We start from the raw sequence: 13,050 nt of genomic DNA on the forward strand, positions 1-13,050 counted from the left end.
AGAACATAGTAAGGACTCCATAATACTTTAGAAAGAGTAGTGCCTTAATGGAATATAGAAACACCAATCAAAAAATATAGAGACTCAGTTTAATAAGGCTATAAAAAACAGCATCAAAGCAAGGGAGTCGCTTTCAGGAGTAGTTAAAGTGAATAGCTTAGACTCATTTGAAAAAAAGAATCTGGATAAATACATGAAGGAGAAAAAAAAAGAAGGACAGATTGATGGGGTTAATTGAAGAATGGTGAGAGAAAGCTCACAAGGAGTGTGAACATTGGCATGGACCTATTTGATCAAATGGCCTGTTTCTGTACTATAAATATTGTATAATATTACGTTAAATTGCAGATATTTTATCATTAAATTGAACTCTGTGCAAAAGCATCACTCAGTGTTTCTACCTTTATCTTTCATAAATTAACAACAATTTGTTGTTTTGAACTAACTTTTTACAATTTAATGTGAATTTTATCTTAAGTTCACAGTGATATTTCAATGAATTGAAATGGTAAAAATGTAAGAATGAAACTTGGGTTGCAAGTAATTTTTATTCCATCTATAGAAACATGTGCAGTTAACAATGGTGGCTGTGATCGTACCTGTAAAGATACTTCTACTGGTGTTCGGTGCAGCTGTCCTGTAGGATTCACACTGCAACCGGATGGGAAGACTTGTAAAGGTTAGATATCAACTTTAATGACTTCTGTATGGAGAAGGTAGTTTGACATATTTAGTGATTATAATATTTTGATGTTCTTCAATATTTAAAATTCTTTGTTGACTTTTTGTGATATACCTGTTAATGTAAGTTTTCTTATTAAATGTAATGTCAGTTTTATGACTTTTGATGCTGTCAGCTATGACAGTCGTGACCAGGAATATATTCCTGTTTGAGTATTAAAAAAACAGCAGTTTGGTGATTTTTGCTTTTCTTGTTGAAAAGCAAATAAACTACATAAACACAATGGCTACAAAAGTAGGTCATAGGATAAAAATAGTGTAACACACCTTTTGACTCCGCAAAGTCTTTTGACGATATTATTTTGGCAATGATCTGTGAAACAGAAATCACTAAGAAGAAGAAAAGAAAGACAGAGGAAGACACAAAGAGAAGACTTGACAGCCGGCTAGTTTTGAAATTCAACAGTTATAACACAGGGTAAACCCCTCCCCACCCACGTTAATTTAAACGTGCAACACAGTTGATTTAACCCGTGCTGTAATCTGTTAAATTTTGAGAGACAAAGAACGATCCCAAAATTCACTATTTAAAGTAAAAAGTAACAACTTTAATTTTTTGAAGTCTAACAGAGAATAATTAACTAACAACTACTTACAACTTATTTATCTAAACCTATCTTTTACCTTCCCCTCTACGATACTAGTCCAATAAAACCCCGATTAAGATTTAGAGAAAAATTCAAACATCAAAACCAGCCAGTTGTTGAATCTTCTGTTTGTATCTTACTCTGTCTTCATTTCTTCTTCTTAGGGATTTCTGTTTCACAGGCCATTGATAGATAAAGATAACTTTAAGAGAGCTATTCTCTGTGCAGTCTGCATATGTTGGTGGCTTGGCAGTTCTCCTCCAACTGTTCAATTTTTTCCGGTCTTATACCCCAAAGCATCAGATCATTTCATTGGTTTTAATATTGTTAAAATACTAAATTCAAACCGGATTGGAGTTTAGTATCTTGGGGGCATAATTTAAACTGGCTGAATTTGATTTTTTTCTCATGGCAACCCAGGTGCTGCCAGCTTGGACCAAATGTTACATTGTAAATTCTCTAGCACTCTGTGTGCTTGCTAAGTCCTTCAATTCTCTTAAAGGTACAGTACCCCTTATATCTTGATAACAATAAGCACAAGTCAGGAGTGCAATGAAATACTCTGACTTCCCCAAAAGCGTGCAGCTCTAACAACACTCAAGAAGCTTGATACTATTCAGGACAAAGCAGCCCACTTGATTGGTATCACATCCACAAGCATCCACTCTTTCCAAAACCAATGCTCAGTAGCAGCAGTGTGCACTATCTACAAGATGCACTGCAGAAATTCGCCAAAGATCCTCAGACAGCACATTCCAAACCCATGATTACTTCTATCTAGAAGAACAAGGGCAGCAGATCCATGAGAACACTACCACCTGCAAGTTCCCTTCCAAATCACTCACCATCCACCATCTCAAGGGTAACTAAGGACAGGCAGTAAATGCTGGCCAGCCAGCAGTGCCCATGTCCCGTGAATAAATATAAAGAAATCATTTACTTCCATTTTAAAATTTGTAATTTGCCTTCTGACACTGCCTTTTAATAGCGATTCCAAATTCAACCTTTTGTCTAAGTAAGAATAAATGATTCAACAAATCTGATTTGTAAATAAGATAAATACAAGAAACCACAATAATAGAAAAAAAAATTAAGATTAAAAATATCTTGGACCTGATGGTTTTCACTCCAGGATATTAAATTAAATAGGTGAGGGAATTGCAGACATGAGTCATTTGGATAATTATATCCAAAGCTAGATTTGGGAATTACGCCTTTGAAATGTCAAGTTATAAATGCGTTTCCAATAATTCAGGGGAAAAATGTAACTAGATAACTTTTCATTTCAAAAATCCAATGAATTTGAGTGTTTGAACACTTGAACAGATTAAATAAAGTCAGCATTCTGAAGACTAATTAATAACTGGATAATTTGGGAGTCCTCATGTATAAATCTAAAAAAGGCTAGCATACAAGATCAGCAGGTAATATGGAAGGCAAACGGATTGTTGGTCTTTGAGTTAAAGGGAATGGAATTTAAAATTAGTGAGGTCATGTTAATACTGTACAAGGAACTAGTTAGACCACATCTGGGATCTATGAACAATTTTGGTCCCCTTATCCAAGAGAATTTCTCTGGAGGCAGTCCAGAGAAATTTCATTAAGCTGATCCCAGGTATTGAGGGACTGTCTTATGAGCAGAGGTTGAGTAGGTTGGGCCTTAGAGTTTATAAGAATGAGAGGTGCTCTTATTTAAACATAAGATTCTTGAGAACTTGACAGGTTGGATGCAGAAAGGATCTGGGGTAATCTAGGCAGAGGGCATAATCTTAGAATAAGGAGTCTCGCATTTAAAACAGAGGTGAGGAGGAATTTCTTCTCTCAGTGGATAGTGAATTTGTGGAATTCCTCACCCCAGAAGGCTCACTACGCTGGATCATCAAGATTTTTAATCTGTAAAGGAGTCAAGGATTATGGGGAAAGGCAGAAAAGGTGGAGCAGAGGATTATCAGATCTGCCACGATTTAATTGAATGGCAGAACAGGCTCAAGGGGTTGAATGGCCTACTCCTGTTCCTCTGTTGCTATTTTCAAGTATTTGTATGCCTGGACCCCTCAGTCTATCTCCTGTTCTTTGGTGTCTCTACTGCTTTACTCCATTTAGTCTATATATGCTTGCCCATCCATCCTCTTAAAATGCACCACTTTAAACAGCTTTTCTCAGGTAACTTAAAAATGTGGAATTTAAAAGCAGTAACGATCTACAATTGTTATTTTACAGATATTGATGAATGCTTAAATAATAATGGTGATTGTGATCACTTCTGCAAGAATACTATTGGCAGTTTTGGCTGCAGCTGTAAGAAAGGCTACAAACTCTTAACAGATGAAAGAACCTGCCAAGGTTGGTTTATGTTGCGGATTATTCAATGAACACGTTTGTTGCTTAGGTTTTACAGATTAAGGATATTCATCTACAGATAGGTGGCTAAAATGTTGCTTACATAGCGTTGCTGCAATGCTTTGATAATTGAGATTATTAATTCCCCAGAGTTATAGATGCTACCTGCACACAATTCTCTATTGATCTCTGAGGGTTGCCTCACAGGTAGCAGTCCCGGTTCTGCCTCTGATGATCTATGCAGCACTGCTTTGAAGTGACACTGTGTAAAAATATTCTCCTCTCAAGCAGTTTACATTTCAAATAATGATTTGTTTTTATGAATTGCAATATAACAGCTAAGCCTGGGTTTAAAAGTTTTTTTCCTTAATAAATGCTTTAAATTCCATACTTGGATTCAATTTATCTGTATTAATTGAGTGTCCTACATTCTTCCATCTTGAAAAATAATTACAGACTACTTCAGCTTTGCTTATCACCAACAGGCAAAGGAGTTGTCTGCAAAATCAATTTTAAAGTCAGTTATATACATACTAGTTCTGTAAATCTAAAAACATTGCCAATAAATATTAATTGCTGACATATTGTAATCATTTATAAATAAGTGCCAATATAATTTAAGAAGCTGAACTGTTGGTTGACTAGAATAGGTTAGTAACTGGCAGCCACCTTTTTAATGGATCTATTTGCTCGGAGTTTTCAGGAACTACAAATGAGATTTTGCTTATCTTTGAAAATACTGCGGCTTGAATGGGAAAGTGTAATTAGTAAAATTAGGGCAACTGTTTGTTTATTGAAATCAGCCAATCGCCTAATCAAAAGTCTCACGGGGTGAAATTGGTCTTGAAAGAATTAATCCAAAATGTGTGAATGTGTATTGTCAGTTTATTTTGCATGACATGTAATGGCAAGTCTTTGATAAAACAAATAATAAAATAAAACAAATGACCATATTACAGAGGAGGTGATCCTGGATGGCTTAAAATGCATAAAGTTGGATAAATCCCCAGGACCTGATCAGGTGTACCCGAGAACTCTGTGGGAAGATAGGGAACTGATTGCTGGGCCCATAGCTGAGATATTTGTCATTGATAACCACAGGTAAGGTGCCAGAACACTGGGAAGTTGGCTATTGTGGTGCCACTATTTAAGATAGGTGGTAAGGAATAGCCAGGGAACTACAGACTGGTGAGCCTGATCTCGGTGGTGGGCACGTTGTTGGAGGGAATCCTGAAGGACAGGATTTACATGTATTTGAAAAGGCAAGACTGATGTATTTTAAAAAGCAACATAGTTTTGTGTGTAGGAAGTTGTGTCTCAGTATCTAGATTGAGTTTTTTGAAGAAGTAACAAAGAGGACTGATGAGGGCAAACAGTGGACGTGATCTATATGGACTTACAGTAAGGCGTTCGATAAGGCTCCCCAGGTAGATTGGTTAGTAAGGTTAGATCACATGGAATATAGTGGAACTAGCCATTTGGATACAGAACTGGCTCAAAGGTAGAAGACAGACAGTTGCTTTTCAGACTGGAGGCCTGTGACCAATGGTGTGCCACAAGGATCGGTGCTGGGTCCACTGCTTCTTGTCATTTATATAAATTATTTTGATGTGAACATAAGGGGTATAGTTAGTAAGTTTGCAGATGACACAAAAATTGGAGGTGTGGTGGACAGCGATGAAAGTTACCTCAGCATATAACAGGATTTTGATCAGATGCGTCAGTAGGCCGAGGAGTGGCAGATGGAGTTTAATTTAGATAAATGCAAGGTACTGCATTTTGGAAAGGCAAATCAAGGCAGGACTTATACACCTAAATGGTAAGATCTTGGGGAGTATTGCTGAACAAAGAGACCTTGGAGTGCAGGTCCATAGTTCCGTGAAAGTGGTCAAGAGGATAGTGAAAAAGGCTTTTGGTACACTTGCCTTTATTGGTAAGTGCATTGAGTATAGGAGTTGGGAGGTCATGTTGTGGTTGTGGTTGTTGGTTAGGCAACTTCTGGACTACTATCTGAAATTCAAGTCTCCCTGCTATAGGAAGGATGTTGTGAAACTTGAAAGGGTTCAGAAAAGGTTTGCAAGGACGGTCTGAGGTAGAGGGAGAGGCTGAATAGGATGGGGCTGGTTCCCTGGAGTGTTGGAGGCCAGGACGTGACCTTACAGAGGTTTATAAAATCATGAGGAGCATGGATGTGGTAAATAGGCAAGTCCTTTTCCTTGGGGTCGGGGAGTCCAGAACTAGAGGACATAGGTTGAGGATGAGAGGGGCAAGATTTCCAAAGGATCTAAGGGCCAACCTTTTCATGCAGGGGGTGGTGCATGTATAAAATGATGTGATGGAGGAAGTGGTGGAGGCTGGTACAATTATGAGTTGGACTGATGAATCTGTTTCTGTACTATACATCTCTATCACTCTATGATCGTATTAGGCAGGCTGTGAAATGAGCAGCCAATTCTCCACTGTCCCTTCTGTAACCAATTTCATACTGTTTGTGTTTTGCTAATCCCCATACACCAGTAAGATGTTGATTTGAACATGCCTAGAGCCACTTATGAGTATAATCAGATCTATAACGCATGAGCTGTCATTTTCAGGTGAAAGCAGTGTCAGTGTAAGGATTTTAGGACCTTGTTGGAAACATTAGTGGCACAGTAATATTTCATAATATTCATACAATATGTGGAATGTCGGGGTTCAAGAAAGTAACTTTTCATCACCTTCTCCAGGGCAATTAGAATGGGCAATAAATGTTGCCCTAGCCAGTGAAACCCTCGGCGCATTAAATATAAAATAATATGAAACATTTACTGACACAGCTGACCAGGGATGATGAGTTTCTCTTTTTATTGTTTGTTAGTTTCTATGGTTCATCAGTAATTAATTAATATCCACAGTATGTATTTTTTTCAATTGTAGATGTTGATGAATGCTTCTTTGAAAGAGCATGTGATCACATTTGTATCAACTACCCAGGACATTTTGAATGTGTTTGTAAAAAGGGATATACTCTGTATGGACTGATTCATTGTGGAGGTATGTTAAGATGAGTATTTCACAATATATTCTTCTGAGTGCATATTTTCATTTCAATATTTTACAACATTTTAACAATTAAAGTACAAGTTAGGAAAAAATACAGAAATGGCATGGGGGTTTGTGATTAATTGTTTATATTAAATAAAGTTGTTACTTTACCCATCTCACCTTCCTGAAGTCAACCGTGCTCTGCATTTTCTCAGGCTGAGAATGGGCTATAATTTTGTTGGTTGACACTGTTCTATTATTCTATTATTAAATTATAGGTATACAAGAATTAGCAGGAGGAGTCATTACTCTGATTTGCTTTTTACAGTGCAAAAACACTTGTCTCTCTAGCTTGGAACTCTTCTGGGTGATTCAGCTGAGATCATTCATCCTTTGTGGGTTGAGTTGGTGTTATATCATATCATGATGTGTTAGGACACTTACTTCTATGCCACTGAAGTTTAGTATTTTCCTTGTCTTTTTTCCTTTCTTGTTTCTCTTCCTTTATCTTGGTTTAAGCAACTCATACTAAACTATGGGCAAGGGCCATTGTCCTTCACAAAACGGGTCCTCTTCATGTATTAGCCTATTAGACATTTAAAGCTGGCTACGCAACCATTTAAACAGCATGACTAAATCTCATCGTGTAATCGTCAGAAGTTCATTAGTGAAGACTTTGTAACAAAAATCATCAAATGAAAATAAATTTCAGGACCTTGGACTGAACATAATTCACTCCCGAATTGAGGGGTATTGAGACCAAGGGTAGTAATTTCCATTCCTTTGAGTGCCGTGGGCATTGGTGAGAAGATAGGAAGTTAGCGGAAAATTTTTAAAAATCAGAATTCCACCATTTAGAAAGATTTTCTGATTTTCATTTAACGTCTTAATGCCAGTTCAGAGCCTCACTAAAGATTGGTGACTACCTTGTTTCAATGTGTTTAGATCTCACTAATCGCCCAATTTGCTTAATTTCTGTGCAGTTTCCAATTCTATCCTCTGAGAAACAGAACGGCGCAAGTTTCCAACACAAAAGTCAGAGTGGTTATCTGACAGCTCACCGTTTCCCGTCGTGGGCCTTCATCCAACTTTGTCATCATCATAATATCCCTGCATGCTCTATTGACTCTATCTCCCCACATCCTTCATCCACGCAAGTTGATAGAGAGTTCAGCTTCATTACACCATCACACTTGCTCTCGGTCCAACTCTCATACCACTTAAATCTTTCAGAACTTCACTTAGGAAGTCAGGAACATCAATCACTTACATGATTTTGCCAAGTCACTTTGTGCACAGGAGCACACACCTATTTCATTCATCTATGCAGGATACAGAGTCATAGAGATATACAACATGGAAACAGACCTTCCATCCAACTCATCCACGCTGACCAGATAGCCTAAACTAATCTGGTCCCATTTCCCAGCACTTGGTCCATAAAACTCTAAACCTTTCCTATTCATCTACCAATCCAGATGCCTTTTAAATATTGTAATTGTACCAGCCTCCACAATTATCTCTGACAGTTCATTCTATACACACACCACCCTCTGCATGTAAACTTTTCCCCTTAAGTCCCTTTTAAATCTTTCCCCTCTCATCTTAAACCAATGACCTGTAATTCATGGCATCCCCACTCCAGGGAACATACCTTGTCTATTTACACTATCCATGCCCCTAACCAATGTCCTGTACAGCCACAACATGACCTCCCAACTCCTATACTCAATGCTCTGACCAATAAAGGAAAGCATTACCAAATGTCGTCTTCATTATCCTGTCTATCTGTGACTCCATTTTCAAAGAGCTTTGAGCCTGCACTCCAAGGTCTCTTTGTTCAGTAACATTCCCCAGAACCTTACCATTAAGCGTATAAGTCCTGCTCTGATTTGCCTTTCCAAAATGCAGCACCTCACATTTATCTAAATTGAACTCCATCTGTCACTTTTCAGCTTATTGACCCATCTGATCAAGGTCCCATTGTACTCTGAGGTAACTTTGTTCACTGTTCACTACACCTCCAATTTTGGTGTCATCTGCAAACTTAGTAATCAAACCTCCCATGTTTACATCCAAATCCATTTAGATAAATGACCAAAAGCAGTTGACCCAGCACTGACCCTGTGGCATACCACTGGTCACAGTTCTCCAGTCTGAAAACAACCCTCCACCATGACCTCCTTTCTTCTACCTTTGAGCCAGTTCTGTAACCAAATGGTTAGTTCTCCCTGTATTCCATGTGATCTAACCTTACTGAACAGTCTACCATGAGGAAGCTTGTTGAATGCCTTACTGAAGTCTTTCATTAGATTAATTTCTTAGTACTCACTCATTTTGCACATAGTTTAGATGCCAGCCTCTGTGGTTTGCATTTCATTTTATTGCACAAACTTTTCAGTGCTAAGTTATAGGCTGTCGGTCACTGTGGCTTGCATTGCTTTTTAGTGAAGATGGAGAGACACACAGCAGAAAGAGTAGTTGACAAACTCATTGGCACAGACCCCAAGGGAAAAATGACCACAAAAGGATAGAATCACTCATTAAGCTGGACAGTGATGTAGCTATTTCTGAGACTAGGGTCCTGAATTTGAATAAACGAAATTGTGATTGTATGAGGCGAGGGTTAGTTGTCATAAATTGGAAAGTGTTACTAAAGATAGGCAATGGCAAACATTTAAACAGTGTGTGCATGGTGTAAAAGTTATTCATTCCAGTCTGATATATAAAAATAAAACAGGAAATGTGGCCACCCCATGCTTAACAAGGAAAATCATAGTATTAAATCCAGGAAGAAGAATACAGATTGGCAAAAAAAAAGCGTTGGACTCAAGGACTGGGGACCGATTCCAGCAAAGGGAGATAAAGAGCAAGATTAAAAAGGGAAAATAAAGCATGAGTATAAGTTAATAGGGAACATACAAACTGATAGTAAAAGCCTCTGTAGGTGTATGGTGAGAAAAAGATTATTAAAGGCGAATATAGGTCCCCTACAGTCAGATGGAGACAAAGAGATGGTAGTCCAAGTAAATACATATATAAGTTTTATCTTCTCAAAGATAGACACAAATAACATTCCTAAATTATGAGGTATCACAGGGTCTAATGGGAAGGAGGAATTGAGTATTTATAGGGAAATGCTACTGGGGCAACTAATGGGATTGCAGACAGATAAATCCCATGGCCTGACAACATTAATTTGGAGTACTTCAGGAAGTGCCCCTTAGTAGTTGTGCTAGTGGTCATTTTCCAAACTTTTAGAGACTGTGGAGCAGTTCCTGTGGATTGGAGAGAACCCTTTTGTAACTACATTATTTAATAAGGGAGGTAGTGAGAAAATTAGACCAGTTAGCTTGACACTGGTGGTGGGAAAAATGTGAGAATACATCATAAAAGATATAATAGCAGAGCACTTGGAAGATAACAACGAGATTGGTCAGCATCAACTTGGATTTTCAGAAGGATTTTGAAAAGGTTTCACATAAGAGATTAGCATTTGAAAATAAGGCACATGGGACTGGAGGTTGTGTATTGAAATTACTTAGCCAGCAGACAGGAAATAAATCTTTTTCTGAGTGGAGGGGCAGTGACTCATGGGATACCACAGGGCTCAGTGCTTGGACCCCAGCTATTCACAATATATATTAATGATTTAGATGAGAAAACTTTATCATTTTTATATGATGTCAAATCTCTAGGTTTGCAGATGACACAAAGCTGGGTGGGAAAGTATGCTGTGAGGTGGACACAGAGAAGTTTCAGTGTGAGTTGAACAAGATAAGTAAGTGCGCAATCACTTGGCAGATGCAGTACAATTGGATACATGTGAGGTTATCCACTTTGATAGCAAACACAGGTAGGCGGCTTACTGTCTGAATGGTGATATATTGGGAAAGAGTTTCCCAGCTATTGCCAGTTCCAACGAAGCGTCTCTGGACTCAAAATGTTAACTCTGTTTTTCTGTCACCAGATGCTGCCAGATCTGCTGTGTTTCTCTAATACTCTCTGCTTTTGTTTTGAAGCTTTCCTGCTGGCAATTGTATGATCATGCATCCACTGATTATGAAATGCCACCCACCTGCCGTCAAATTACATTTCATCGGAAGGTTATTTATTGCCCAAGATAGAACATTAGAATTATGGTTGTAAGCAATCGCAATCATTACGTAGTCCACACGAATTGCCTCCTTGTCATGTTAGCTTAGCAAATGAAATCAAATGCTAACTTAAAAGTGTCACCTGGGCTTGACATTTCTGAAACACATTATGTAGCTAACACTGGAATCCAGTGCTTTGGAGATACCACACTCACATGTTTAACACTAAATATGCAAAGATATTATACGATGTTTAAGGGTGCCTTCGTTTGGGAGGGGTGAGCTATCATGGGGTACTGCAAGAATTCAATTTCCCAATGTAGCAAGAACATTGGGATATGTACCGCACATTTGGTAAAGTTGCATACCTCAGAGTAACTTTGGTAAAATTGGTTCATTCATGGGATGTGCATGTCACTTACTAGGCAAACTCATCTCTAATTCCCCAGAGGACAGTGAAGAGTCAACCACATTGTTGTGGATTTGGAGTCACTTGTGGGCTAGATGGATTAAAGACAGCAGATTTCCTTCTGTAAAGGACATTAGGTGATGTAGGTAGATTTTACATCAATTCATACAATCCCAACAATGTGGAAACAGGCCATTTGGTCCAACAGGTCCACACCGACTCTCCAAAGAGTATCCAACCCATACCAATCCCCTACATTTTGCCTGACTAATGCACCAAACCCACACATCCCTGAATACTATGGGCAATTTAACATGGCCAATTCATCTTTAGATTGTGGGAGGAAACCGGAGGAAACCTATGCAGACACAGGGACAATGTACGAACTCCAGACAGACAGTTGTCCAAGGTTGGAAACGAATCTGAGTCCCTGGCGCGATGAGGCAGCAGTGCTAACCACTGAGCCATTGTGCCGCCCTGTATTGACAATTGTTTCATGGTCATCATTAGACTCTTAATTCCAGATTTTTTATAGAATTGAAATCTGATGATCTGCCATAGCGGGATTTGAAAATGGATCCCCAGAATATTAAACAAAAACAGAAATTGCTGGAAAAGCTCAGCAGATCTAGCATCTGTGGACCCAGGTCCCCAGAATATTTGTTGGGTCACTGGATAACTAGCCTGTGACATGGACCTTAGTTGGCAGAAATGATGAATAATTTGGTTGCTACGCGTTGAATATTAATGGCATCACTTCAAGACAACAGTACAGGAGAAAGAAATTGCAACATCATCAATAAGCATTGTTGAGAGAATTATACAGCCTTGTATCTTACGGCCTTATTGTCATTATCTGCAGCTCTTGGACGTACAGTGTAGGCACAGATAGAATATGCTCCAGGCCATCATCACCAAACTGTGTTATCTGCTGAAGCAGGGCTTACACATAGAAGGATGAGGTGGCCATCTCATCACTGTGGCAATCAAGATTACAGCTACCTTGCTTTTTTATGTCTGTGGCTTGTTTCAAGAAGCAGCTATGTGCTTCTTCCAAACCTTGACCCATAATGCATCCAGATGCCACTGATGCCATTTACTCATGTTCATGTTCTTCTCCCATGACAAGGAGCCTGAGCAATGGGCTTCTCCACCATTGCTGGCTTCCCCTCGGTATAGGGTGTTATAGACTGTACCCACCAGTCATGCTTCCACCAGGACATGGTGGATCAGAATTCAGGCCTCCTAAAGATGAGGTTTCAATGTTAAGACTACTTCGGCAAAGCCTTACAATATAGCCCAGAAAGCATCATTGGAACATGCTGGGTGTTTCACAACTGGAACCAACAAAGGGGATGTCCTGGATGCAGAGGAAATGGGGGATCAAAGAAATTTTCTGAAGAGGAGGAACAGGATCAGGATGTTGATCAGGAAGGCCACCTAAAACATCATCATAGAGCTATGCACCATGAAGTATGAGAAGCCAGAACCTAACTGAAGCTTGCTTCTCAGACGAATGAGCTGAGTTTCGGCTTCCTTTAATTATGCATCTTGAAATAGCAAGCAGCTCCCACTTAAATGCAAAGGAGATATGGACCTGGTTATGACTGAATCAATATTTTCTTATTCACGTGATTGTATGTTTGGAATTTGTGATCCTGTTTTCAAGTAACTATACTTTATGGGTCCCAATGACAGGGAAAAGGCAACATTGAGACTGTGTACTAATATCTCACAGTGCTATGGTTAGGTCGTTTTAAGACTTCAATCAGCATATGATATCCCAATGTTGTGTAGTGAAGTCTCTTGTGATGGCAATAGGTTGAGAAGAGCTATTCCATCATTGACTAGC

General features: G+C 38.8%; 1 protein-coding gene across 9 annotated transcripts in view; it reads left to right on the forward strand.

The window, feature by feature from the left end:
- scube2 (signal peptide, CUB domain, EGF-like 2) overlaps positions 1 to 13,050 on the forward strand; it is a 159,321-nt gene that overhangs the window by 84,358 nt on the left and 61,913 nt on the right. For 8 of the 9 annotated variants that reach the window (XM_072592294.1, XM_072592301.1, XM_072592293.1 and 5 more), the window contains 3 exons: positions 563 to 679; positions 3,549 to 3,671; positions 6,585 to 6,701. In XM_072592294.1, coding sequence (XP_072448395.1) covers positions 563 to 679; positions 3,549 to 3,671; positions 6,585 to 6,701 — 357 coding nt within the window. The remainder of the gene's footprint in view (positions 1 to 562; positions 680 to 3,548; positions 3,672 to 6,584; positions 6,702 to 13,050) is intronic. The other variant, XM_072592298.1, reaches the window with a different exon arrangement.

The sequence above is a fragment of the Chiloscyllium punctatum genome, chromosome 22, assembly GCF_047496795.1.
Source record: "Chiloscyllium punctatum isolate Juve2018m chromosome 22, sChiPun1.3, whole genome shotgun sequence".
NCBI classification, from domain to species: Eukaryota; Metazoa; Chordata; class Chondrichthyes; order Orectolobiformes; family Hemiscylliidae; genus Chiloscyllium; species Chiloscyllium punctatum.